Here is a 24,277-nt window from a genome sequence, read left to right as displayed (position 1 = left end):
AGTGATAAATCAGTTTGCCTAAAATACATTTGCAGCAGATTACTTCCTGGTATTATTTGAAGGTGTTAAGAGTTTAGACGGCTATAAATGAAAGCTCATCTAGAATTAATCATTTTGAACTCTGGCTCCACAACTTACAGCTATGAAATCTTGGCAAAGTTATATCATCTGCCTCTTTCTCAGCTTTCTTGTATGGAAAATAACAATAGTTCCTATGTCACAGTCTTTGGGAAGAGCAAATGACAGAAACATGAGTGAAGGTTTTAGAGCCGCACCTAGTACATGACCGAGCATATTAGCTATTACCACCCCTTGCGTTTTGAGTTAAAATTGAGTGTGTGTTATGGTTCACATCTAAAATGTCTCCAAGTCTCCTATTCAGAAGTGAGTCCTCTGGAGGTGGCTGGATGCTAGGGGCGCTAAACTCATCAGTGGGCTATTCCTGTCTACTGATGACCTCATAGCTAAGCGCTGTTAGGAGTTGGGACCCGAATGGAAGCAGTGTGTCACTCCGGCTGTGCCTTGCGAGGGTTAATCTCACTCCCTGGCTCCTCCTTTCCCTCTCTCTGCTTCCTGGCTGCCAGAGGGTGAGCAGCTTCCCTCAGCCATCCCCTCCGCCATGCCGTGTCTGCCTTGGAGGCAACCGGCCATGGCCTGAATTCCCTGAAACATGACCACATTAAACCTCCCACCTTTAAGTTGTGGGTCCCATCCATAGGAAAGTGACCAGTACAAAGAATCTACTATCAGAGACAGAAAAGCAAGCGTCTTCTCTAGGGCTCAGCAAACATTTGGGAAAGGGACAAATGGCAATTACTTAAGACGTGTGGGCCATGTAATCTGTGTCGTAACTACTCAACTTGACCTTGCAGAGTAACAATAGCTGGGCACAATACATAAATGAGCACAGATAGCTGTACTTCCATAAAACTTTACTTGTGGACACCACAATTTATATTTCGTATCATTTCCATATGTCATAAAAATATTCTTCTTTCATTTCTTCCCCAGTTCTTTGTGCAGCGAGTAAAACCCATTCTGGGCTCAGGAGCTGGCTGCCCGAGATCCAGGAGTGCAGGTGGTCTACAAACCTCTGGCCCCGTCCCAGTTCTCCCAGTTTCTCTTGCAGTGGTCATGTGAATCATAAGGTTTACACCTGGCTGCCCAGGGACACAGACATCACAGAGAAAACAGGAAGTTATCCCTCCCCTCTACTTACCTGTCAGACAGCTCTGAGGTCTCCAGGCGACCGTGAAGGGCAGGCACTCTGAATGGCAGGTTATGCTGGACAAAAAACAGCCATCGAAGGCAGAAACAGTAATAAACACTTGCTTTTCAAAACTGGATGCCAAGCTTTTTAACCTGGCACTGCCCAAGTGGGGTAGCTGAATTCCTGCCCCGCCCTTTTCTTGTTTATCTTGAACAAAAAATGACTAGGCCAGACTCCCTCTTCACCTGAGCTGGCTGAAGCTAGCTGAATCTAAGCTGTCAGAGTAACCACCAGACACCTCTAAGGACACTGTAATTCCATCCACCAGCTAAACAACACACCCCCCAATGCCTGGACGGGGGACAACTCCCACGACAGCAGGGAAGACCCATAAAAGGAGTGAAATGACAGGCACTCATTCTCCAGAAAACCGCAGGCCATCCCTAGGAAAGGTACGAAAATTCCTCTCCTTTATAGGTTCCCCCCTTCCTCCCTTCTTGTACCCTGTATCTATAACCTGCTCATCCCCAAGGGTCACGAAGTTGATCTGACTTTATGTCCTACTTTTCTTATTTCTGGCCACAAATAAAACATGACTCAACCTCGTCCAGTCTTGTCACTGGTTCCACAATTCCAAGAGGGAAAAGGAGCCAGGTTGGGGCCAAAAATTGGAAACACAGAAGTTACACCGGTGCAAAGAATGTCAAACAGAAAACTGTCACTGGACGGAAACGCTAGAAGACTGAAAGAACACTTTTGAGTCAGATCAGGATTCATATGCACTGCCAGCTGCAAGTTCTTTGGCATTTAAAACCTCTGATGAGCATACATTTCCTCACCTGCAGAAATTATCTAATTTCTTTTTTTTCTTTTTTGGTACCAGGAATCGAACACAGGACCTTGCGCTTGCCAGGCAGGCAACTTGTGCCGCTGAGCTATATCCCCGGCCCTAACAGCGATGATTTTTGCAAAAGGAAAGGTGACCAAGGGATGGAAAGAGGGGAGAGGGAAATGAGGGAGGAAAATAGAATTGAGATGCGTTATGTACGTGGATCAACTCCCCGCGAGGAACGTCATCATGATGTACTTCAAATACGGACTAATAAAAAATAACTAAAAAAGAAGGACAATGAGACGTTAGTGAAACAAGTATACAACTCGCCTGGCGAGGGGCACTTAGTAGGCGCTCAGTTAAAAGTGGCAACCGATGCTGTCAGTGCTGTCAGTGGCAACCGATGCTGACCTGACAAGTGCAGGTCCCAAGGGTCCCTTAGTGGACACACTAAAGAGGAGAAGCTGCCGGGTTGGGGTCCACGCAGCTCGGGTCAGCCCGGGGTCCTGCCTGTCTCGGGCACGTCCAGCAGGCTCCGTGGACCGCAGTCCTCGATCTGCAGACGACCCTGGGGCCGGCCAGCCTCGTGCACGCGCTGCGCGCTGCCCCACGCCCCCGACCCACAGCGGCTGCGGCGCCGAGCCACGGCACCAGCAACACCCCGGACGTTCGCCCAGCACCCTGCGCTGCCCCCGGCACGCCCTCACAAGCCCCAGCCCGGATCGACACTCACAGTGCGACAGGCTGGAGACGAGGAACAACGCCCCACCTGGCTGAGGGGAGACCCGCGAGGCGCAGAGTCCGGCGCGCAGAGGCCCGGCCGCGCAGCTGCTCCACGGCCGCTCGAGTGACCGCGGAGCACATTTCAAACCTCGCGCTGAGCCGCGGGAGCCAATCGCCGCGCGCGCCCTTCAACCCGGAAGTAGAGCCGGCGCGCGCCCGGCGCCTCGTGTGGAGTCCTCGCGGCGGCCGCTGCCCCGCAGCCTCGGGTTCGTACTGCGCCGGGAGCTGCGCCCCGTCCGCGGGAGGCGGCGGTTCAGCGGGGGGCCGAGGGCCGCGGGAGCGGGTGGTCTCGAGGCGCGTCTGGCCGGTTTCGGGGACCCAGCTCTCCCGCTCCGGAAGGTGTAGAGGGGCGAGCCGGCTGCGCGCGGGCGGAGACGGGGAGGGCGGGCCCCGCCGCGGGTCCCCTGCGCTGCGCCCGCCGCTCGGCTGGAGCGTTCCTAGGGTCCGCGGTTAAGAGGCCCCCTTCCCTGGGACGCGTCTGATCTGCGGGAAGGCGCCACTTGCGTTTGCCACGGAGCCCGCCAGCTTTCAGGACAACTCCTGCGTCTAGCTGATGATGACAAAAATTAAGAAAGTGTGTAATTCTCGTGTGGGAATGCTGCTTCCAGGCCGTGGCAGTGCAGGTTTTGTGCCTGGTTTTGTGAATATTATTTCTAGATAACCTGTTTTAGTATTCTTTCCTCCAGATCGTGTATCTTGGGGTGTTAGTTTTGACACGGGGTTTCGCCGTGCGTTTCAGGCGGGTCTTGAACTCCCTGTGTAGTCCAGGCCGGCATCCTCCAGCCTCAGCCTCCCGAGTGCTGGGATCACAGGCGTGCGCCAACGCTCCTGGCAAGACCCTGTGTTTTGTATCTGCTTGTGTTGTAGCACTTTTCACACGGAGGCAAAACCTCCCTGATTGTGATCTCTTTTAAGGCAGGAGGCTGGTGCCTAACACATAACAGTCTTTGAGATCTTGACATTGCTTATGAGTCTGGAAAATGAACTCCCTAAGGCCTCGATTTCTTCATTTATAGAAAGGAGACCATAGGTAGCACCTGCATTTACAGTTTTGTGAATCATGAATGTGACAGTATCAGTAAACGGCCTAACAGTATATAGACATAGTGCTCCGTAAATATTAACTGTTACTAATTTTGTGAAGGTATCTTCTATTGAGATGAGCCTTCTTGAAGGGCTGACAATATTCTAGCTAATCGAAGCAGAATTCTAAGGTATTATGTCTGTGGGTCTCTCCAGTGTGGAAATGTGGAAAGCCATGGGGCAAGTACGGAATTATTAATAATTACATTGAATTTTTCTCCTGCAGCTTCTGTCCCTTCATAGATACTTGAGGTATTTATTTTGAACTTTCTGGAACGTTGTTATACCTGCATTTATTTTGATCCATTTGTGAGATGCCTAATGCTGCCCATTTTTTATTGTATCTGTTGTAATCCACAGTTTCTTGAAGTGGTCCAGTGGAAGACTTATTCTTAGAACTGCTCAAGTTTGAATACAAAATGAAGCAAGACGCCATAAGGAATCCTGCCTACACTGTGGACTGTGAAGATTTTGTGCATGTGGTAGAATTTAATCCCTTTGAGAGTGGGGATTCAGGAAATCTGATTGCATATGGTGGCAATAATTATGTGGTGATTGGCATATGCACATTTCAGGTTAGTCTGTAGACTGCAGTGGATGACAGTGAAGGTCATTTTCACTGATACGAAAATTTATACAACCCAAAGTTAAATTTGAAAATACTGAGTTTGACTGTTAAAAAAAAAAATTACATGAAGACCCAGAGGAGGATATACCCAGTAACAGTCCTTTGAGATTTGTGCACATAGAACATAGATGGTGAAAATGCTCTTTTGCTTCATGATTAGAAAAGGAGGGCCAGGGATACAGCTCAGTGACACAAGCGCCTGCCTGGCAAGCACAAGGTCCTGAGTTTGATTCCTGGCACCAAAAACAAAAAAAAAAAGGAATATTCTGGTAATTAAAGGCTATGAGTAACTGAGCATCGGTATGCACAGAGAAAATACCAATTAAATTAGATCCAGTTAATTATAATGTTTCTGCTTTGGCATAGCAAGCAGATACTACTGAGACACTAAAATGATCTTCGGGAGCATTTCAGCTTTAAGGATACTCAACTTTCCTATTGATTTGCTATCACCCCTTTTATACATTTAAAGTACATATCTAGGGTAAACAACCCGGGCTCATCTAAGCTGGGCGGGAAGTTCAGTACTGCCCTTGAATTCCAGAGACAGAATGCATGGGGGTTTAACTTCTGCGTGGCCATACCTCCTAATAACCACACCCCCTTGAGCCGATACTTAGCCTTCCTTCTGTAAATACAAAAAAGTCACAATCACTAGGGTTTGGTAAGGATGTGTTGAGTCAGTATATGTAAGGCCCTAGAAGGCCTTTGTAAGGGCCTTCTGGCACATTGTAATCGTAGTACATTTTAGTTGTCCCTGGCACGGGCCCAAGCGGCAGTCATGGCCCCTTGGGAGCACGCGCTGTGTTTTCTCACAGGAAAGCCAGCCTGCTTGTGAGAGACCGAACAATGATGCTTTGACCCTCTTGAATCTCCTGTTAATCCTTTTATACCTGAATATCAATCGTGCAACCATATTTCGCAAATTATAATTAATTGATATAATTTACCAGTGACCAGTTTTTAAAGATTTAAAGTAACTATTGCTGAATTAAAGTGATATATTACTGGAGACATGATTTGCTTTCTTACTTAGGAGGTAGTAGTATTGGCTGGGCATGATGGTGCACCCCTGTAATCCCAGCACTTAGGAGGCTGGGGTAGGAGGATCACTGTAAGTTCAAGGTCAGCCTGAACTGCATAGTGAAACCTTGTCTCAAAAAGAAGAAAAACAGGGAGGTTATCTTGACATGAGAATGCCAGTTAGCATTTTAGAGTACACTACATATAAGTCTACACAAAATTGGTATGTATTCATATTTATCGTAAAGAGAAATATGAGTGAAAAGTTTCAATTGTTGGCCTGAGTAAAGGTGAGCTCTTAAGCAATCCCACACTGTCTGTTTTAGTAGGGGGAGGAGTTTCCAGCCTACGTTTGACCCTTGTCCTGACTTCCCTGGACTAGCAAATTAGGATCATAAAGTGTCCTATGATTAAGACCAAGGGTTGATAGCTGGGTGTGGTGGCGCATGCCTGTAATCCCAGCACTTGGGAGGCTGAGGCAGGAGGATCATTGCGAGTTCAAGACCAGCCTGGGCTACAAAGTGAGCTCAAGGTCAGCCTGAACTGCATAGTGAGACCTTGTCTCAAAGAGACCAAGGGTTGAGCGATCTTTTTTCAGGTATTCAACTAGAAGTGGAAGCCTGGGATGAAAGAGTTGAACTAGATAAACCTCTGTCTGTCTGATTGAAATTCTGCCTTTGGCCTTAAGTGGGTGTGGTGGGAGGGGCCAGTTGGAACCCTTAGAATAGGCCTTCCATCAGCAGGCTATGCCCCAGCCACCCACTGCAGGAGCCTGGCGTAAGGGGGTTTTCCAAAGGCTCTTCATTTCCTGCCTATACAATACTTCATGGCCTCCCTTCTAAATCCCAAATAGCAGTCACACACACTGCCCTTTTCCTTGGCCCAGTGGCACGCAGCACTGCCAGGAAAGAAAAGTTTTCACCAGTAGCACACATAGCTCAGGCTGTACAGTCCATGGGATTTTGTTATCCCTGTGAGCTCCCAATAAAGAATTCCCTGTATGATTTGAGTGACAAATACAGGAGCTAATTCTTGCCTCTATGGTTACAGTAGCATAAGAGTGTGTCTTTTTATGTAAAAACTCCATTTTTAGAAGATCAATTTGTGTGGAAAATAGCTGTAACCCAGACTGTCCAGTCAGCTGTTCTTGGAGCCTCTGAAGTTTGTTCTAAAATGGCTTAATGGCTGCTGCATTTATGTATCCAGCCCCAGTGATGCCTCAGTTCACGAATGCTTTTGTGGACAAACAAAAGCATTCACAGAATTTTGCTTGTGTTCGCTAACTCCACATCAGGTGACAAACAACCATGGCCAGCTTCCCCACACAAACAAACAGCCATCTTCCCCCAAGTCGTAAAACAAATTAAGTTTGTGAACCACACGAATTAGGAAGTAGTAAAATTTGGCAGTGTTTTTCTTTCCTTGATAAGTATATTTCTGTTTCATTTCATTGATGGAAAAATTTTTTGCTGTTCGGTCTAAATGCACCTGAAATTTCATTTCAAAGCGTGTCTTAAGTATAGTACGTTGGGAAAGCTATGCATGAGATGTGAAAAATGATAGACTGAATTCCCGTATTTCTACCACCTTGTCTAAGAAGTAAGATGTTAGGGATTCTTTTTATACCCCTGGGAATCCTCCCTTACTCCCTGTCGCACCCCTCAGAAGTAGTCATGAAAGAAATTCTGTGTTTGTGTCTCTTTATAGCATTACGGTTATGTGTAGGGGGTCCAGACCAAATACTGTGTGGTTTTTGGTGTTTTAAAATTTACATCAGTGATACCATTCTTTATTATGCTCTTCTACACTTTGTACTATTGCTTAATGGTATACTGTTAGATTCCTACCTGTTGGACCGCTGTGTGGTGTAATAGGACTGTATCACCATTTATCCATTCGTGTATTAGGTATTTGGGTTATTCTCAAGTTTTCCAGCGTTAAAAACATTGTTGATATGCATGTTCTTACCATATTTTAAGCTAAAGATTCTGTACTTCCTTTAATTTTTTTCCTCTTTGTTTGAAAAATTTATGTGCTATTTCTTATTTTTTAATGGTTACCAAAGACATTTGGACATCTACATTTCATTAGCATCAAAGCTAGTATCTTTACTGTCTTCATGCAGGAGATAGGGACCTCTCCCATTTCAGCTGTCACTGCTCCAGATTTATTGCTGTCCAATATTTTTCTTCTCTCTCATTTTTCTTTTTGTTTTAACCCACTATGTTTATATGTGGCGTGAGGTAGAGATTGGGTTTCATGCTTGCACATGTGGATATCCAGTTTTCCCAGCTCCATTTATTGAAAAGACGGCTCCTTCCCCATGGGTGTTCTTGGGTCCTTTATCAAAAATCAGTTTGTCTAAATGCATGGGTTTATTTCTGGATGTTTTAATTTTTTCTCTTAGGCAGTGTGTCTTTTTATGCTAGTGTTGTGCTGATTTGATTATAGTTCTTTTAAAATTTCCCTAGTTGTTCTTAGTAATCTCTTAATGCCTGTTGATAATTTTTAGTTGCCTCTTTTATGCCCCTGAACGTGTATCATTTTATATATATCTAATAACTCTTGAAATCTGATGTCTTCGTTGGTCTGATTCTGCTGCTGTATTGTTTTGGTTCGTGGTACTCACTGTATCTGTGGGGATTTGTGCTGCCCGGTCGGGGTAGTTCACCCAGAGGCGTATTGTCTTTCTGTCAGGTGCTTGAAGCCCTTACCAGCATGTCACCACTTTTGTCTGAACCGTGTAGTTAACGTGAGCTCAGCCCCATGCTCATGCTAGGTCCAGCAAATGGTCGAGACTTTGCACAGCTGCTTTTCCTTGGCCCTGGCCCTTACCTGCTGCAGGTGTTGTGCACAGGCATCCCCCCTACACACACGTCCCCCTGAAGGGCCCAGATGGATCAAGGTCTCTAGTAAGGTCTCCTCCCCTGTGCAGGTCCTGAGCTTTGGCCCGCGTCCCTGGGTGTGGGCCAGTGCCTGCGGAGTGGTTGCACACCCGGGTGCTCAGCAGCTTCTCTGGATCTGGATCTTTGCATTGTTGTCATAATAGGAGAGCTGCTTCAATTATTGTCTACATTGCCAGAAATAAATGTCTTGACTTTTACGTTTTTTCCTTACCTTTTTATGAGGATTAACAGAAATCGTCTTTATTAGGACAGAACTAGGTAAATATGCTGACTTTATTAAGCAGCTATACACAGAATAAAATTTCCAAGACCAAATTAATTTGCACAGGCACTATTCATGGATTATAATAGCATAGACGAGTTACTTGTAACATGTTAAATGCAACCTCCCATACTTCTTCAATTTGTTGTGAAATGTGTTTACTATTAGAAGTAAAATGTCTCATGCCGGGCATAGTGGTGCACGCCTGTAATCCCAGCACTCGGGAGGCTGGGGCAGGAGGATCGTCACGAGTTCGAGACCAGCCTGAGCTACACAGTGAGCTCAAGGCCAGCCTGAACTGCATAGCGAGACCCTGTCTCAGAAAGCCAAAAAAAAAAAAAGTAAAATGTCTATGTACTGTTCAGATTCAACTATCCTAGAGATTTATTTTGTGGAAGTTATACAACCTTGTATTTCTTTTTCTTTTCTTTTTTTTTTTTTTAAATTCTGGTTTGCTTTTGACCTCATCAAAAACGTGTAGAGGTACATGACTTCCTGGTAACTTCTTCATTATACTGTAAGTCAGAGTAATACACTGTCCTCATGACTCCCTAAAGCAGCATATGCTGTGTATGCATAGGAAGAAGAAGCAGATGTTGAAGGCATTCAGTATAAAACACTGCGAACATTTCACCATGGAGTGAGGGTCGACGGCATAGCTTGGAGCCCGGAGACTAGACTTGATTCGTTGCCGCCTGTCCTCAAGTAAGTTGTGTGTGTGTACGTGTGCATGTACTGGGAGTTAAACTGGGGACCTCACACTTGCCAGGCAGGCGCTTGCTGCTGAGCTGTGTCCCCCGCCCTCGTCAAGTAGAAGTTTAAAATGCAGTATTTACCAGTGTTCTTTGTGTCGAATGATCCCAGATGTGATCATAGACACTTTTCTTCCATGCCCATCTTCCACAAGTACAGGTGATTAGACAGGTGACATTGCTATGTTTGATACTCTAGATGTATTGGCTACACAACAAATATAAGTATTTATATTTATATGTAATATGTATAGTATATATAAAATATATATATTGTATGTATGTTTATATATAGTACATATAAATAATATATTGTATATATTTATATTAAGTTACTTTATATTGTTTATATAGTATATATAGTATATATAAAAATATATATTTATATATGATATATATTTGTATATAGCTATACACAGAATAAATATACATTCTGCGCATATTTAATACATCTTTATTGGTGACGTCAGTGTGCAGCTGAAGTGATGCCTTGCCTGTGTTTTTAGTCCAGACTGCACAACTCTACCTGAGATTCATCTGAATCAGTCAGTCTTTACAGGTTCTTTACCGACTTTGCCACCTTAATTATTGAAAATACAACTCTGTTAAAAGAGCTACATTTTTGGGGGACATTATTGCCCCTTCCTGCTCCATGCATACGTCAGGTTTCCATTTTCGTGTTTCACAGCACAAACTCTAGTTCTAGTCTTTGGGCTTCAGTGTGGGAAAGCATTTAAAATGATTGCTTTTTCAGAAAAATCTTGACGGCTGCTGAGACTTCACAAGTGCAAGAATGTATTAGGTCATTTAAGGTTTGTTACAGATCTTGTTTCCAAAACTGTCAAATCTAAAAGATAAATCTTCATTTAGTAGACAGCCAGCTAGTACTGAGATAATTTTCTAATTAAAGTACAGCTCACACTGAATTCTCAGCTCTTAAATGGTGTGGTAAGAAGTTTTGACAAGTGCGTGTACTTTTATCACCTCACTCCCTAGTAATGCACCCACAGCCTGTCACTGTGGGGTTTCTACATATTCCTTCAGCACTGACCCCTGAACCCCATTCCATGCCAAAAAGCCACTGATCTGATACCTCTCATCAGAAATTGGTTTTGCATATTGTAGAACTTCATAAAAGTGGGATCATACAGAATGTGGGTCTTCTGTGGGGGGAGGATCTGACGTAATGTTTGTAAGATCTGTGTTAGGTTACATAGCTGTGCTTTGTTTCTTTTTATGTTTGAGTAGTACTCCATTATGCTGTGTGCCTGCCCCACAGCTCATCTGCCCTGTCCTGTGAGCGGCTGCTAGGACAGTCCCAGTATGTAGATCGGGCCAGGCTGCTGAGAGCATGCCTCTGACCAGCCCTTGGTGATAGGCGGCCGCGCTGCTCCTGATGGAGCGCTGGCCAAGGGAGCTAGGCCCTGGGTGTGATTCCCAGTACGTACTGCAAAAACAGGAAGCCAGGGCGGAGAGAGGGACCAGTTTCTGAAGTGATTTCACTGTTTTGTGTTCCCAGCAGTCATACACGGCTGTTTCGGTTGCTCTACTGACTCTCCAACATTTATTACTGCCAACTTTTTAAATTTTAGCCTCTAAGCATTTTCTCTTTGAGATCGTTTCCTTATAAGAAGTCTTGTCTACAACAAAGCTGTGAAGGTGTTCTTTTTTTCCTTTAGAGGCTTACACAGGTTCTGCTAATTTTGGATAATCAATGCAACAGCTTTTGTCAGCATACATGTGTCATTGCCAACAGCTGCTGGGGCATTCGTTTCCCTTTGTATTATAAGGAAATGTTCACAGTACCTGGAAATAAACAAGAACAACTCTAATTCTCTTTGCATTTTTTAGCCAATTTCAAAAGAGATAGAAACACTTTTCCCAGTTGTTGTTGTTTGTTTGTTTGTTTGTTTGTTTTTTGAGATAGGGTCTCACTCTATAGTACAGGCTGACCTTGAACTTGCTTATGTAGCCCAGGCTGGCCTCAACTCATGACCATCCTCCTGCCTCAGCCTCCTGAGTGCTGGAATTATAGGCATGCACCACCCCGCCCAGCTCTTTTTATTTTTTATTCTGAAAGATTCCCTCTAAGCTATCCCATCTGGGCTCAAACTTGAGCTTCTCCTGCCTCAGCCTCCCAGAGTGCTAGGATTGTAAGTGTGCACTCTTGGCTTCCCACAGCTGGCTTCCCTGGATTTTGAATTAAGTTTTGTGATGCTGCTTTAACCTAGATATTCTGTTGGTATGTCCTACACGTACTTCCCTCATTGCCTAGTGCTTGTTTTCCTGACCTCTTTTTATTGCATTTGCTGCAGTATATCATTTGGGAATTTTTTGTTTGCCTCATGGTTTTTTAAGAAGCTGCCTCAGATCCTTCTTGGAACTATGCTAATATAAGTAATAAATTCAGAAAATGTTAACCAGCCATTAATTTTAAAGACAAGGGGTTGTGGATGTAGCTCACTAGTAGAGTGCTTGCCTAGCATATACAAGGCCCTGGGTTCCATCCAAAGGACTGTATTTTTAGAATAAGCTGATAGTGTAATTTTGTTGTTTTCAAATAAGTTATATATTTTTATTCTAAAAATAACACAAGCTTACATAAAATTTAGAAAAACAAATACAAAAGGAAAAATTCACTTACACATTCAGTACTCTTTTCATTGTTTACGCATAAGTCTACATAATTGGGATTCAGCTGATACACACCTTTTCTCGCTTTGTATTTCCTCCATAGTATTCCAAATAAACAAGTGTTTTCTTCATGACTGCAGTGGGAGTGAGAAGGCCGAGGGCTAACTGAGCGTCTGCGCCCTCGCTGGCCGTCGGCTTCATAGGGAAGGAGGAGGCCTCCCCTGCTCCTGCCCTCAGCGTGTGCTTGCCTTTTGCTTCACTCTTCCTCCGGCCTGGTCCTCACGTTGCTGCTGGCTTTGCTCTCGTGGGGTTTGGAGAGTGAATCGCTGGCCTCATGTCAGTTCTGAAGTTTAGGCAAAGAATGACTTAAACCCACTTCAGAGCAGAAGTTCCAGGGAAAGTGGGGCAGCACCTGGCGCTCAGGCACTGGCTTAGCATCAGACTGACACTTTGGTGATTGAGGAGATGATAATAAGTTTGTTTTGGGTTTTTTGCTTCCAGATTTTGTACATCAGCTTCTGATCTGAAAATCAGGTTATTTACTTCAGATCTTCAAGATAAAAATGAATATAAGGTACGTTGATGGGTATAATTTACAGGTCTTCAGAGTTCATTTTAAAATATTTATTCATTATTTCTTGCTTTGTTAATTTTATTTATCCCTCTTTTTTTTCTTCTTCATGTTTTTTGTTTTTTGAGACGGGGTCTCACTGTGCAGTTCAAGCTGGCCTCAAGTTCACTGTGTAACTCAGGCTGGCCCTGAACTCACAGTGATCCTTCTGCCTCAGCCTCCCATCTGCTGAGATTACAGGTGTATACCACCATGCCTGGCATGTATTTGTCCCTCTTTAAAATGACTTCATGACCATCTTTCCGCATGTAATTTAGGGTATCGTTTCCTCTGTCACACACTCTAATAGCTAGGTTCTTAGTGACAGCTGCAGATTATAAATCTAGTATCACTTGTTAATAAAATACTAGGAAGAACAAATAAGAGAATTAGAAAGCCACAGCTGGGTAGAAGAGTGCCATGCACGCGTGGAGTAAGTATTGACCTCCAGGGAACAAAGGGGCGCAGTGCAGGACACAGGCAGGGCTGCAGCACGGTGAGGAGCGACGCAGGAGCCAGAAACGCTGCAGGCTGGTCCAGCTCTGCAGGGTGGGAACAGCGCGGCCGTGGTCACGTGCCCTCTTCTGTCTGCACGGTCAGCGCAATGATAGCATCTGCCTCATGGGATTTTGACCTTTGACTAAGTGAAGGCATTTAAGACACTTAGAACCCTATTTCCTACATAAAGAGCCCTTTTCTGTTACCGTCTCAGCCCTCTGGTTGGGCCGAAGTGTGTTTGCTTATAGAACGGTAGTGCTTTCTTGACTTTCTAATGAATTAAAAATATGTTACAGGGCTGGGGATTTAGCTCAGTGGCACAGCACCTGCCTGGCGAGCGCAAGGTCATGAGTTCGATTCCTGGTACCAGAAAAAAAAAAATAGGTTACAAAGCAAAGATAAGCTAACCTTCCCAGTCACTTAGAAGGTAGTCAAAAGCGTGCTCTGAGCTATAGGCAGTGAGCATACAATACTGTCCATACTGGTTAGCTAAGACTGTCCCATGAATAACCAAATATAGAAATGGCACATAAAATTTTTACCTATTAAAAGTTAATGTGCTGGCTCCGTAGCTCAGAGGTTAGAGCGCTGGTCTCGTAAAAGTTAATGTGCTTGTTATAATAGTATACGTTGAATGTTGATTTAGTTTATCTTGCAGATATTTTGGAGAATTGTTTGAAGCCCCTGGGTTTGTGACTGTTACACAGAAATGCTCAAAGCTGTTTTTCCCCCATGCCACAGTTCTCTGTGTGAGCAGTATTATGTAAAACTGCCTTACTAACCTTAGAGCTGAGGTCACGCTGGAGTGTTGGGAAGGAAGAAAGGTAGCCACTGGGAGTTAAATATCTCGCAGGCCCATTTAGGGTTTCACTACAAAGACTTCGACAAACGGCACCTTGCCTCCTGTCCTACTCCCCTCTGCCATGGAGCCTCCATCTGCTCCTTCTGTGAGCAGAGGTCGCTTCTGTTTCTGCTGTGGGCTTGTGTCACTGGCTGTCGCTGGTGCTGACAGTCACACTGCACGAGTGAACGAGGATGTTGGGAGGTGAGGTTCCTTTTACGTGGGTGAGGGTGTCAAGGTGCAGAGCAGCAGATGCAGGTTCAAAGCCTAGGGGGACGACTGCCTGAGTGTCCTGCAAAGGTTGCGTTAGTTTTTGCTTAAGCTCTGTGTAATGAGGGAGAGAGGAGGTGATGTGAGGACAGGTAGAGTAGAAAAAGTGTTCGCGGTTTTGTAAGCAGCACACACTAGAAAAGCAAGGCCGGGCTAATAGCGGTATGTTGGGTGATCAACTTCCTTCCAAGATAAACTTTCCAGAAAAGTGGGTATGGAAATCACAACTTAAAAATAGCAGATTGCTTCAGAAATGTTTATAGAAAAGGAAGCATGCAGGAAAAGCTTTTGAGGCTGAAAAGTAACAACACTAGGTGGGAATATTGTCCGTTATTTTTCTGTCCTCTTACTTTGTCCTTTCCGCCAGGTTTTAGAGGGCCACTCAGACTTCATTAATAGCTTGGCGTTTGACCCCAGAGAAGGCCAGGAAATCGCAAGCGTGAGTGACGACCATACCTGCAGGTATGCTGCTTAGGTCACAACCATATTTTTGAAATTTTATTTTAATAAGAATTGTATTTTTTAAATTAGAGAGAGTACAGCTTCTATATAAAGTGCCCAAAATGTTGTAAAAGAAGCATATTTTATTTAAAAGTGTAGGTAAGGTACAAACATGAACTTCGAAATCCGTGAATTAAGTTCACAGCCCGGGTAATGGAATCTCCTCTTGCTGATTCTCGAGACTCTGTCTGCCTCTCACTTTAGAGGGGCAGATGTATAAAACGTGAGCATATACTGGATCAGATTCTCCAATACTGGGCAAGGTCAGGAGCATAGTGAAAGGCCACAGCCATGTTCTGAAGTTGCTTCCCAGGTCCTCTGTAAGGGAGTGTTTGGCCAGGCGTGGCGCAGGCGTGTAATCCCAGCACTTGGGAGGCTGAGTCAGGAGGATTGTTGTGAGTTCGAGGCCAGCCTGGGCTACAAAGTGAGGTCAAGGCCAGCCTGAACTGCATAGGGAGACCCTGTCTCAAAAAGACAAAAAAAAAGTGAGTGTTTGATCAGGAATGTAAGATGAGTGGGAAGTGTAGCTCTGATGGTCTGAGAGCTCCAGTCAGGCCCCCGGTAGGTGCACTTCCATGTCCTGTCCTCTGCACCACCCCGCGTAGAACGGGTGAGGCCCCAGTAGCGTTTTGATCGCACCTCAAGCTAGAGAACATCACAGGTAAAGAACAAGGGCAGCAAGAGGAGAGAGGGAAGGAGCTTCAGCAAGGCGTGAGATGAGTCAGGGCTCAGAGGAATGACACTTGCTTCATTTCCTTCAGTAATACTGCGAGCAAAAAGAATCCTGTCTGCTGTTTTGTGTAGTTTAAAGGTTTGACAAAGCTATGTTAAAATCATCAGGGTTTACTTATGCTTGTATAGATAGCCTATAGGACTATTGAATCTCTGTTGCTTCACATTGGAAGTGGAGCTGCCAGCTACTGTTTAGAATTTTGATCTTATTTATATAGCTCACCTTTTTAAAGTTGGAGTTGTTCTTTATGAGCTGTCTGTTAAAATTTTCCTGTGAGAGACATGAAAGACTTACATGATACCAAGATTCTAGGGCCCCGTGTGTTTACAAAGCCAAGTCTGTGTAGAGTCCTGAAGAATAAATGGACCATTTTCAAGGCAGTCAGATCAGTAGGAATAAATACTGGCATTTCAGTTCTCCAAAGCAAAAACTTTCCACACCTCACGCATTTGGAGTAATGAAAGCCTGAAGGGGTTGGGATGGATGTTGTTGCGAGCCCGGGAACAACCTGTGACAAGTGAATAGCCAGTGAGAGTGAGGAGATTCAAGTGATCTGTGGGTTTTATTCTTTTCTGGTAGACTTGACTTTTTTTTTTAAGCTAGTAACATTCTCCAAAAAATTTTGGGGACTGACACTGGGTTTCCTACATTTTTTAAAGTCTTACTGCCATTTATCATTTTACAAAGAAAGGACTGTTACTTCTAAGATAGAAAGGGTTTGACTTGAGAGAAAGTCCTTTAAATAAGTTTAGCTTTTCGGACAAACTCCGTACAGCACCCCTGAGCACCTCAGTCTGCTGCGCTGTGGCTGAGAGTGTCCCCTGAGGCAGCTCTCCATGCTCCTGTCTCCCCCGCCCCCATGGAGCGGGAATTTCGTCCCACTGACCTCAGCTTTTGACGCGTGGTAGCGGGTGTGACCCAAGCACAAGCTGTGCCTCTCCACCTGGTGTGACTTGACCTCATGCGCTGTCATCTGCATGACAGGGTGCGCATGCCCCTCTGGCCCGGCCCCAGAGTGTGAGCGCATGGGGCAGGGGTGGGCCATCCAGCATTGTGAGATACTTCCCAGAAAGCAGAAAGCTGATGTATATTTCTGTAAGCCCCTGTTGGATTTTGAAGTTGATACACAACATCATGATAGCTCTAACTGGGGAGCTAAAAGTCACCAGGCGGAAGTAAACCGCAACCTTGATGTGAAAGCCAATCCTCCTAGGCCAAAAGCTAAGCAACAGAGATGGGGTTTTAAAAATAGGGGAAGAATAGTAAGTGTCCTGTGCTTTCACAGCAATAAAGGAAAGAGGGCTATACTAAAGTAGAACACTGAATGCACGACCCTCAAGGGGTAGAGTTGCCAGGCTTCAAGGAGAGCACATGGGAACTGTACTGTCGGGGCTGTATGCATCCCGCAAGGGACTTGGCACCTTACGAAAGTTGCACCAGCCGTACTCAGTCTATGTGCTGGTGTACAGGGACATCAGTGAGATCCCTGTCCCACCTCATCAGAGCCTCTGTCACCTTGAGAGCAGTTCTGTATGCATGCAGGTCATACTGTGCTTTTACAAAATACGTGAAGCAGAATAACTAGATAGAAGGGCAGTAAACAAAAGAGAACTTGCACAAAACTACAAAACAATCACACTAGACATACACAAAACACTCCAGACGTTTCCAATCAGCACAGTAGACAGTCATCTCAAGAGAATATGGAATTTTCTCCAGAGTAAACCATACGTTAACCCTCAACACAAATAACCAATAGATTTAGAAAAATTGAAATCATGCGAAGTATCTTCCAAGACTACAATGAAATAAAACTAGAAATCAGGAAATACTGGAAAAGCTACAAATTGATAGATATTAAATTTTGCCCTGTTATCCAATAAGTCAAAGAATAAATTATGGGGCTGGGGATTTAGCTCAGCAGCAAAAGCGCCTGCCTGGCAAGCACAAGGTCGTGAGTTCGGTTCCCGGTACCGGAGAAAAACCAAAGAATAAATTATGAGAGAAACTAGAAAATGTCCTGTGATGAATAAGAACAAAATATAATATACAAACCTGAAAAGATGGAGCAAAAACATTGCTCAGAAGGAAATTTTTGTCTGTGGGCACCCACAACCTACATTAGAAAAGAGGAAAGCACTCAAATCAGTTTCCTAAGTTACACCGTGAGAAACTAGAAAAGAAAACAATAGCAAGCTAAACCCAACACTGTCAAAGAAAGTAAAGATCAGAGAAGAGATAAGCGCAATAAAAATAGCTTTGTTCTGAGAAAAGATCTGCAAAATTGACAAAGTATTAGCTAGAAAGGAAAAGGACAGCATGGTCTGCCTAGTAAAATCAGAAGAGAGAACATTACTGCTGTATCAGTCATTGCTCACTAGAGAAAGACTTGATGCAAGTTATACAAGTATGCAAGGGTTTACAAGGTAGAGTCACGGCAGCCACCTGTAGAATCAAGTGTGGAAGAAGGCAGAAGGTCCCTGTGTGCACTGGAGAGCCAAAGGGTCCAGTGAGAGGTGAAAGGCTGGGGCTCCCTGTGGAGTTCCGTGCGAGTCCCTAGCAGGAGGCCAAAGCATCTGCGCCAGAAGGCCGCAGGCTCTGCCGGAGGCCGAGGAGTCTGCGCTGGAAGCCAGGAGATGACGTGAAGGTGAAGACTGGAGCCTCACCAAAGCAACACAGCGAGCCCTCCGGCCCTCCAGCCTCGTTTCCCTTTTACTCCATCCGGGCTGCAAGCTTTTGGCGTGGTGCCGCCCGCACCCAGAACTGTGCTAATTCCCCTCAGTGCCACACACCCTTCGCCCCTTAAGCCCACTACCATACACCCCGGCCAGCTCTGAAAAGCCCACCCTGAGCGCATGAGGCTTTGGGGAGTCTTCTAAGCCATAACAGTGACCGACCTTATGGAAATAAAAGGGATTCTAGAACAATGCTTTAAACAGTTACATACCAGCAAATGAGATACACCATATAAAATGGAAAAATGCCCAGAAATACAGTAAAAAAAGAAAATCTGAATAGACCTATAACAAGTCAAGACAAGAATTTAATCAATAATCACAAACTTCAGAGCCCAAGGAAAAACCTGGAGCAAAATGCTTCACTAATAAATTCCACCAAACATTTGGAGAATTACCACTCGTCTTTCTCAAATGAGAGAAGAAACGGAAAAGGAGGGACTCCTTTCCACTTTATGATGAGGCTGGCACTGCCAGCACTAGAGAAGGCATCGCAGGAAAGCTGCCGACCGATTTCCAGTACAGATGAAAATACATATGAAAACACAAATACAGATACAGATGAAAATACGTAAATACAGATGAAAAATCCTCAACATCTATTGTCCTAAAATTAGGAAATACAGATGAAAAATCCTCAACATCTATTGTCCTAAAATTAGAAAATACAGATGAAAAATCCTCAACATCTATTTTCCTAAAATTAGGAACTCTTCAAAGAACATGTAAGGACACATCTTCATGATCTTGTGTTTGACAGTGGTTTCATAAGCAATATTAAAAAGCACATATGTCAAAGGAAAAAGGATGAATTGGAAAGCATCGTAAAAACCTTTTGGGCATCAGAGGAGACTGCCAAGGCAGTGCAAGGAACTTACAGGAGAGAGAGAGTACTCGCAAGTCTTACTCTATTAGAGTATTGTGTTCATAATATATAATAATTCCCACAGTTCAACCGCAAAAAGACGATCAGCCCAAATAAAAAACAAGCAAAGGATTTGGATCATGAATTCCACAAAGAACTACAAATGGCCAGTCAGTGCACAAAAAGATGCTAAATGTCATTGACTGTTAGGGAACTGCACATCAGAACTACAGTGAGACCCCACTTTTTTTTGTTGTTGTTTTTTTTTTTTTTTTTTTTTTGGTTTTTCTCCGGTACCGGGAACCGAACTCACGACCTTGCGCTTGCCAGGCAGGCGCTTTTGCCACTGAGCTAAATCCCCAGCCCCCTGAGCTAAATCCCCAGCCCCGAGACCCCACTTTATACTCAGTAAGACAGCTGTAATTTTAAAAACGCAAAATACCAAGTGTCTGTGAGACTGAAGGAAGAAGCGCTGCAGTGAGAAGCACATTGCTGTTAGCCGCCCTCACGCTGCTCCCCTCGCCTCGGGCACACTGAGCCCGCTGTGCTCGGCACCGTTGGAAGCCGCTCCGGGAGACCTTGCCCTAAAGTGTCTGTGAGCATTTTGACCTTTACCTATTTTCTGATGTTCATTGTTGACGCTTCCAAGAGAGACACAGCATTAATAATCAGCAGGCAGAATTGTGGGCTTAGAAACACTAGTTTGGAGCAACCTGTACCCCTGAGTTGGCTCATAAAATTACATATTTTGTTTAAAAGTGCCAAGTTTTGAATCATACAGAATAGAGTCACATAATGAACCAAGGCACTACTCAAAATACGGACTATTCTTAAGGAAGATGATAGGTTAAATTTTATCTAAGTCCATCTATTTTTATTGATCTGTGATCCATAGAAATTTATTTAAAAACTTAAGTTCTTCTTCCCAATACCATTTTTCTTTAAAAATCCAGTTTGTATAATGCATTCTTAAATGAAACTCATAGAAAACATAGCCTATCCAAGTGTATAATTTCAAAAAAATTAGTACTTGTATTGTATACCATACTCTATGAAAGCAAAATGGTTTGTCTTAGAATCACCGTGTACTGCATATGTCCTCAGAGGTGACTACACGCAGAGGGAGGAAACGTGCCTTTGTTTCGCTTCACAATGGATAGATAGAAAACAACAGGGAAATGTGAGACAGAGGCCAGGCTTCCAGGCTGCAGGGTTCCGAGGCCTCTGTTGGCGGGGAACACAGCGCAGATGGTGCCCTCTGGAGTTCTGCAGCGTCACAGCCGCGAGCAAACCTGCAGAGCTAGAGTGGAAGTTCTTGTTTGTAGCAGTAGAACAGAATTAAATAGGACAGGTGAAAGAGTGAATAATGTTCATCAAAATAGGGGTAATAGGTCAAACAAACAGCAGGCTGTCAAGTTCAGAAAGTGTAGAATATTCTTGAGGATCAGCCAGCTTGTATATGTATACAAAATAGTTCTCTGCTACTCTGAATGAATCTTTAACAAGCATTGCAAAACACGTATCTTCTTCCATGCAGTTGTCCCTTTGGCTGCGTTTCTAAAGTGCATCTGTCATTCAGAGGGTGTACAGCATGGCTAGCATTGCTGGTGTCGCCTCTGAATGCCTGTGGCGCCCAGTCAGTAGGGCCCCCAACACTGCCGCCGCGGTGTGGGGACCACCCCTCAGTGGTTTGTGATTTTATGGCATAATGTGTGACCAAGTACTGTTCTAACATTTTGTATGTAGTAACTCAGTCCTCAGAAATCTTATTGTGTAGATTCGCTTGCTGTTCCCATTTTAGAAGAGGAACTCAAGTAATCCGGTTCTTAAATACTAAAGTATACCGTTTCTACTTTAATTATTTAAATTAGTTTAATAAAACAATTGTGCTTAGTCATGTCCGCAGGTGTTACCCTCTACTAGTGAAGAATTTAGTTCTTTGAAAGAGTATCGCCAGCGCACTCCAGGGCTGATCACTGCGGTGAAGGTCCCACCCCCTCCTCCCTGTACCTCCGCGCAGGGTCCAGATGGGGAAGTGAGTGCGAGCTGCCGCAGAGGACCAAGTGGCCCGGGCAGTGCCCGCCGCACCGAGAGTCTGCGGGTTGCTGAGAGCAGGCTCTTCTAAAAGGAAAGACGAGAAAGCTGACGGGGAGCGCTCTGTCCCTTCCCCAGCGGGGTGCCCGCAGTCAGTGTGTCTCACAGGAGTCCGCACAGCGCCCGTGGGGGGCACGCAGGAGGGAGAGCGTAGCGGAGTGGATGTTACACTGTATGTCATCTGGCACCTTCGTTAGAAAGAAGGTACTGCTACCAAAATGAAGAAGCATCACCCGGGGGTGTTTTTAAAGCAGACCAGTCCCCAGATAAAATGGGACTGCTGCCATTCCGTCTCACATGCTACAGTGTTTCCTTTCTGGTTCATCGTCTCTGCCTGGTGCAGACACCAGCTGTACGTGCACACGCATGCATGTGTACTAATACGTGCGTGTGTTTGCACACATACCCAGGCTGCTGTAAATGCTGGCGCTGGTTTCTGTGTGCTTGTTTGTTGCATACCCATAGTATATATACCTACAGGTGTTCAAAGTATGAACATCAAAATAAAATTAAAATAATTATGATCTTTGAGAGGTAGAGAAGTGCATTTCATTTAGAAAGATTTATTGCCTCCTGCCTTCAAAAGAAGGTAAAAGTGGTTTCTAAGCATATAATGGGTTAAGCTTATTATTTTACAAACTCACAAATACAGAACATCTCATTCCCAGGAAGAGCCAAATAACAGATGTTCTTGTATATTAGAAACAGTACCATTCTGTAAGAACAAGTCAGATCAACAAGTATTTATTAAACATTTAATATAGCCAACATTCAGTGCTTTGGGAGGTACAAAAGAAAGAGACAGCCCAGTACTCACTGTAACTACAAAAGATCCCTTTCCTCCTCCACCTTAACCTTTAATGATCTTTTAAAATACTAGATAAAAGTTACGGCAAAGGAAAAACTAACTTCTAAAAACCAAGGAATTCTTAGTTTAAGGCTAATGTATTAAAGACATACAATGTACCATTAACTTTCTCTATAAAAACATGGAATCTTTGTCAACAACAGGAGAAGGAATAGGGTATGACAAAGAATAAAGTTTATTTTTAGGAATGTAACTAAATCAGTGGAAAGCAAAATTGTAAATTACCTTTCGATGCTCATTAAGCCAATAATATATGGTTTTGAAAATTATTACAAGAGGAAAACAGTGCTTATCACGTACCCTCTGTGTAGCACATGGTCGCTAAGTTCTTGCCATGGTAGCTAAGTTCTTAGACACTTGAGAGTCTAAGATCCATAATTAGGCTGAAGTGGTCCTCCCCCATTCTGCCTGAGGTCCCAAAATACATGCTACATTTTAAAATATCTGTGGAAAGCAGAAAAAAGGACCAAGAGCCTCCTGAAGGTAGGCCACTGAGAAGACCCTTGGAAGGTCAGCCGCATTGAGGTGTGTGTCAGCCGTGCCCAAGTAATTCCAGGCACAAAGTAAAATCAGTATCATTTCTGTCATTCATGATAATGTTAGCTAATTCAGGAAGTAAAACTGCCTGGTTGTCTTCTAAAATTCTCTCTAATATTTTGTCGAATGTTAGTCAAGAGCAGTTACTCTGCCGGCACGGTGACACGTAACGTGTAATTCCGCCACTCGGGCGTGGGACCAGAAGACCCGGAGTCAGAGGCCAGCCTGGCAGACACTGAGACCCGTCTCCACAGAACGAGCGCAGTTACTGCGAGTTCTACACAAGCTTGAGAATGGGATGGTTGGAATTCTGAAATACTAGATAAAATATTAGATAAAAATATTCTTTAGAAACACTGCCATTCTGTAAGAACAAGAGGTTGCTAATACTTCACCTCCCATGAATAGAACTTCAAAATTCTGTGTGTTTAAAAGAACTCTCTGAAAAGTATATGAAAACCTGTTGATCACATTTGTACACACTTTTTAATTCAATGAACAGAATAGTTAATGAAAAAGTGTCATAGAGGAAAAATCCAGAGTGACAGGGGAATTCTCTAAAGTTTCACATGGTTGTGTTCTGCTAACACCACTCAGAGGGATCACACTCAAAGCACAGTCAACACCTTGTTCTTCCTCTTGTGCCCTTGTAGCCGAAATACAAAACCAGTGCTTAATAAAGTATGTCACCACATCAGTGATTGCAGTCACGTGGCCCTTGTGTGGGTGCAGTAAGGAAGTTATATCAGTGGAACTCACACATAAACACTTTGCTGGTTTTTGGGGGTTTTCGGGGGGGGGTTGTCTTTTTTGAGACAGGGTCTCACTATGCAGTTCAGGCTGGCCGTGAGCTCACTTTGTAGCCCAGGCTGGTCTCAAACTGACAAGGATCCTCCCATCTCAGCCTCCTGAGTACTGGGATTACAGGCGTGTGCCACCACACCCGGCAACCCTTATAAACAAACTTTTCAAGTTGATTTTGAAAGTCACTGATGGTGGCTTAAGGACTTCTTTCCCTCAGAGCTGTAGTATTCAGCCTTTTGTCAAATTGTAAGTTGCGAAGTTTGTCAGAATTTTTCTTGGCTAAGACTAAAGACTAAAACGATAGATTATTGAACAACGTTAATGATGTCCCCCATGTACTTTTGCTACGATTAGATCAACATTACCTAAGCGACTACATTGGCAATCTTATTGGTTGATCAGAATTTTGACCCAAGTTGTACCCGCCTGATGATGCTGCTCTATAATCTGCCTTTGAGAAGTGGGCTTAGTGGCAGCCCATTCGGGGCCCCTCCTGTCTCTCAGGGCCTACTGCTATTCCCCATTCCTGTTCCCCATTCTTTTTCTCCAATAAATTTTTCTACTCTTAAAAATTTTTTTTTTCTCAGAAATAAATGCTAGTATTTCCTAAATGATGTGACTGGTGTTTGTCTTAATGCTTGTGTTCATTAAAGAAAAAGCCCTTATACTCTGAATTCCTCCAAAATGAAGTCATTGCATAGAATCTGTGTGGAAACAACCACGTGGTATTTCTCTGCAGTTCAGGGTTTGGTTGTGAGATTGATTTTCAAACGTGACAAGCTTTCCCAATTCCCACCCTGCAAAACTC

At 44.1% G+C, this 24,277-nt stretch overlaps 2 protein-coding genes across 9 annotated transcripts in view; one reads left to right on the top strand and one right to left on the bottom strand.

Moving 5' to 3' along the window:
* Parpbp (PARP1 binding protein) overlaps positions 1-2,888 on the bottom strand; it is a 59,376-nt gene extending 56,488 nt beyond the window's left edge. Inside the window, exons 1-2 of one of the 4 annotated variants that reach the window (XM_005374563.2) lie at positions 2,812-2,888; positions 1,220-1,284 (exon numbers count right to left, since the gene is read on the bottom strand). The gene's annotated coding sequence lies outside the window, so the exon portion shown is untranslated. Of the gene's footprint in view, positions 1-1,219; positions 1,285-2,775 lie in introns of all 4 variants that reach the window. The other 3 variants (XM_005374564.2, XM_013518756.1, XM_013518744.1) reach the window with 3 other exon arrangements.
* A 53-nt stretch (positions 2,889-2,941) lies between these two features.
* The window catches only part of Nup37 (nucleoporin 37kDa), an 82,439-nt gene continuing 61,103 nt past the window's right edge, over positions 2,942-24,277 (top strand). For 2 of the 5 annotated variants that reach the window (XM_013518782.1, XM_013518766.1), the window contains exons 1-5: positions 2,946-3,031; positions 4,269-4,483; positions 9,308-9,432; positions 12,615-12,687; positions 14,700-14,794. In XM_013518782.1, coding sequence (XP_013374236.1) covers positions 4,328-4,483; positions 9,308-9,432; positions 12,615-12,687; positions 14,700-14,794 — 449 coding nt within the window. In that variant the 5' untranslated portion in view covers positions 2,946-3,031; positions 4,269-4,327. Of the gene's footprint in view, positions 3,032-3,216; positions 3,400-4,141; positions 4,161-4,268; positions 4,484-9,307; positions 9,433-12,614; positions 12,688-14,699; positions 14,795-24,277 lie in introns of those variants that run through there. The other 3 variants (XM_005374567.2, XM_013518775.1, XM_013518772.1) reach the window with 3 other exon arrangements.

Source organism: Chinchilla lanigera, unplaced genomic scaffold (assembly GCF_000276665.1).
Source record: "Chinchilla lanigera isolate Chin_1 unplaced genomic scaffold, ChiLan1.0 scaffold00004, whole genome shotgun sequence".
Lineage (NCBI taxonomy): Eukaryota > Metazoa > Chordata > Mammalia > Rodentia > Chinchillidae > Chinchilla > Chinchilla lanigera.
This window is presented reverse-complemented; position numbering and strand designations above follow the sequence as displayed.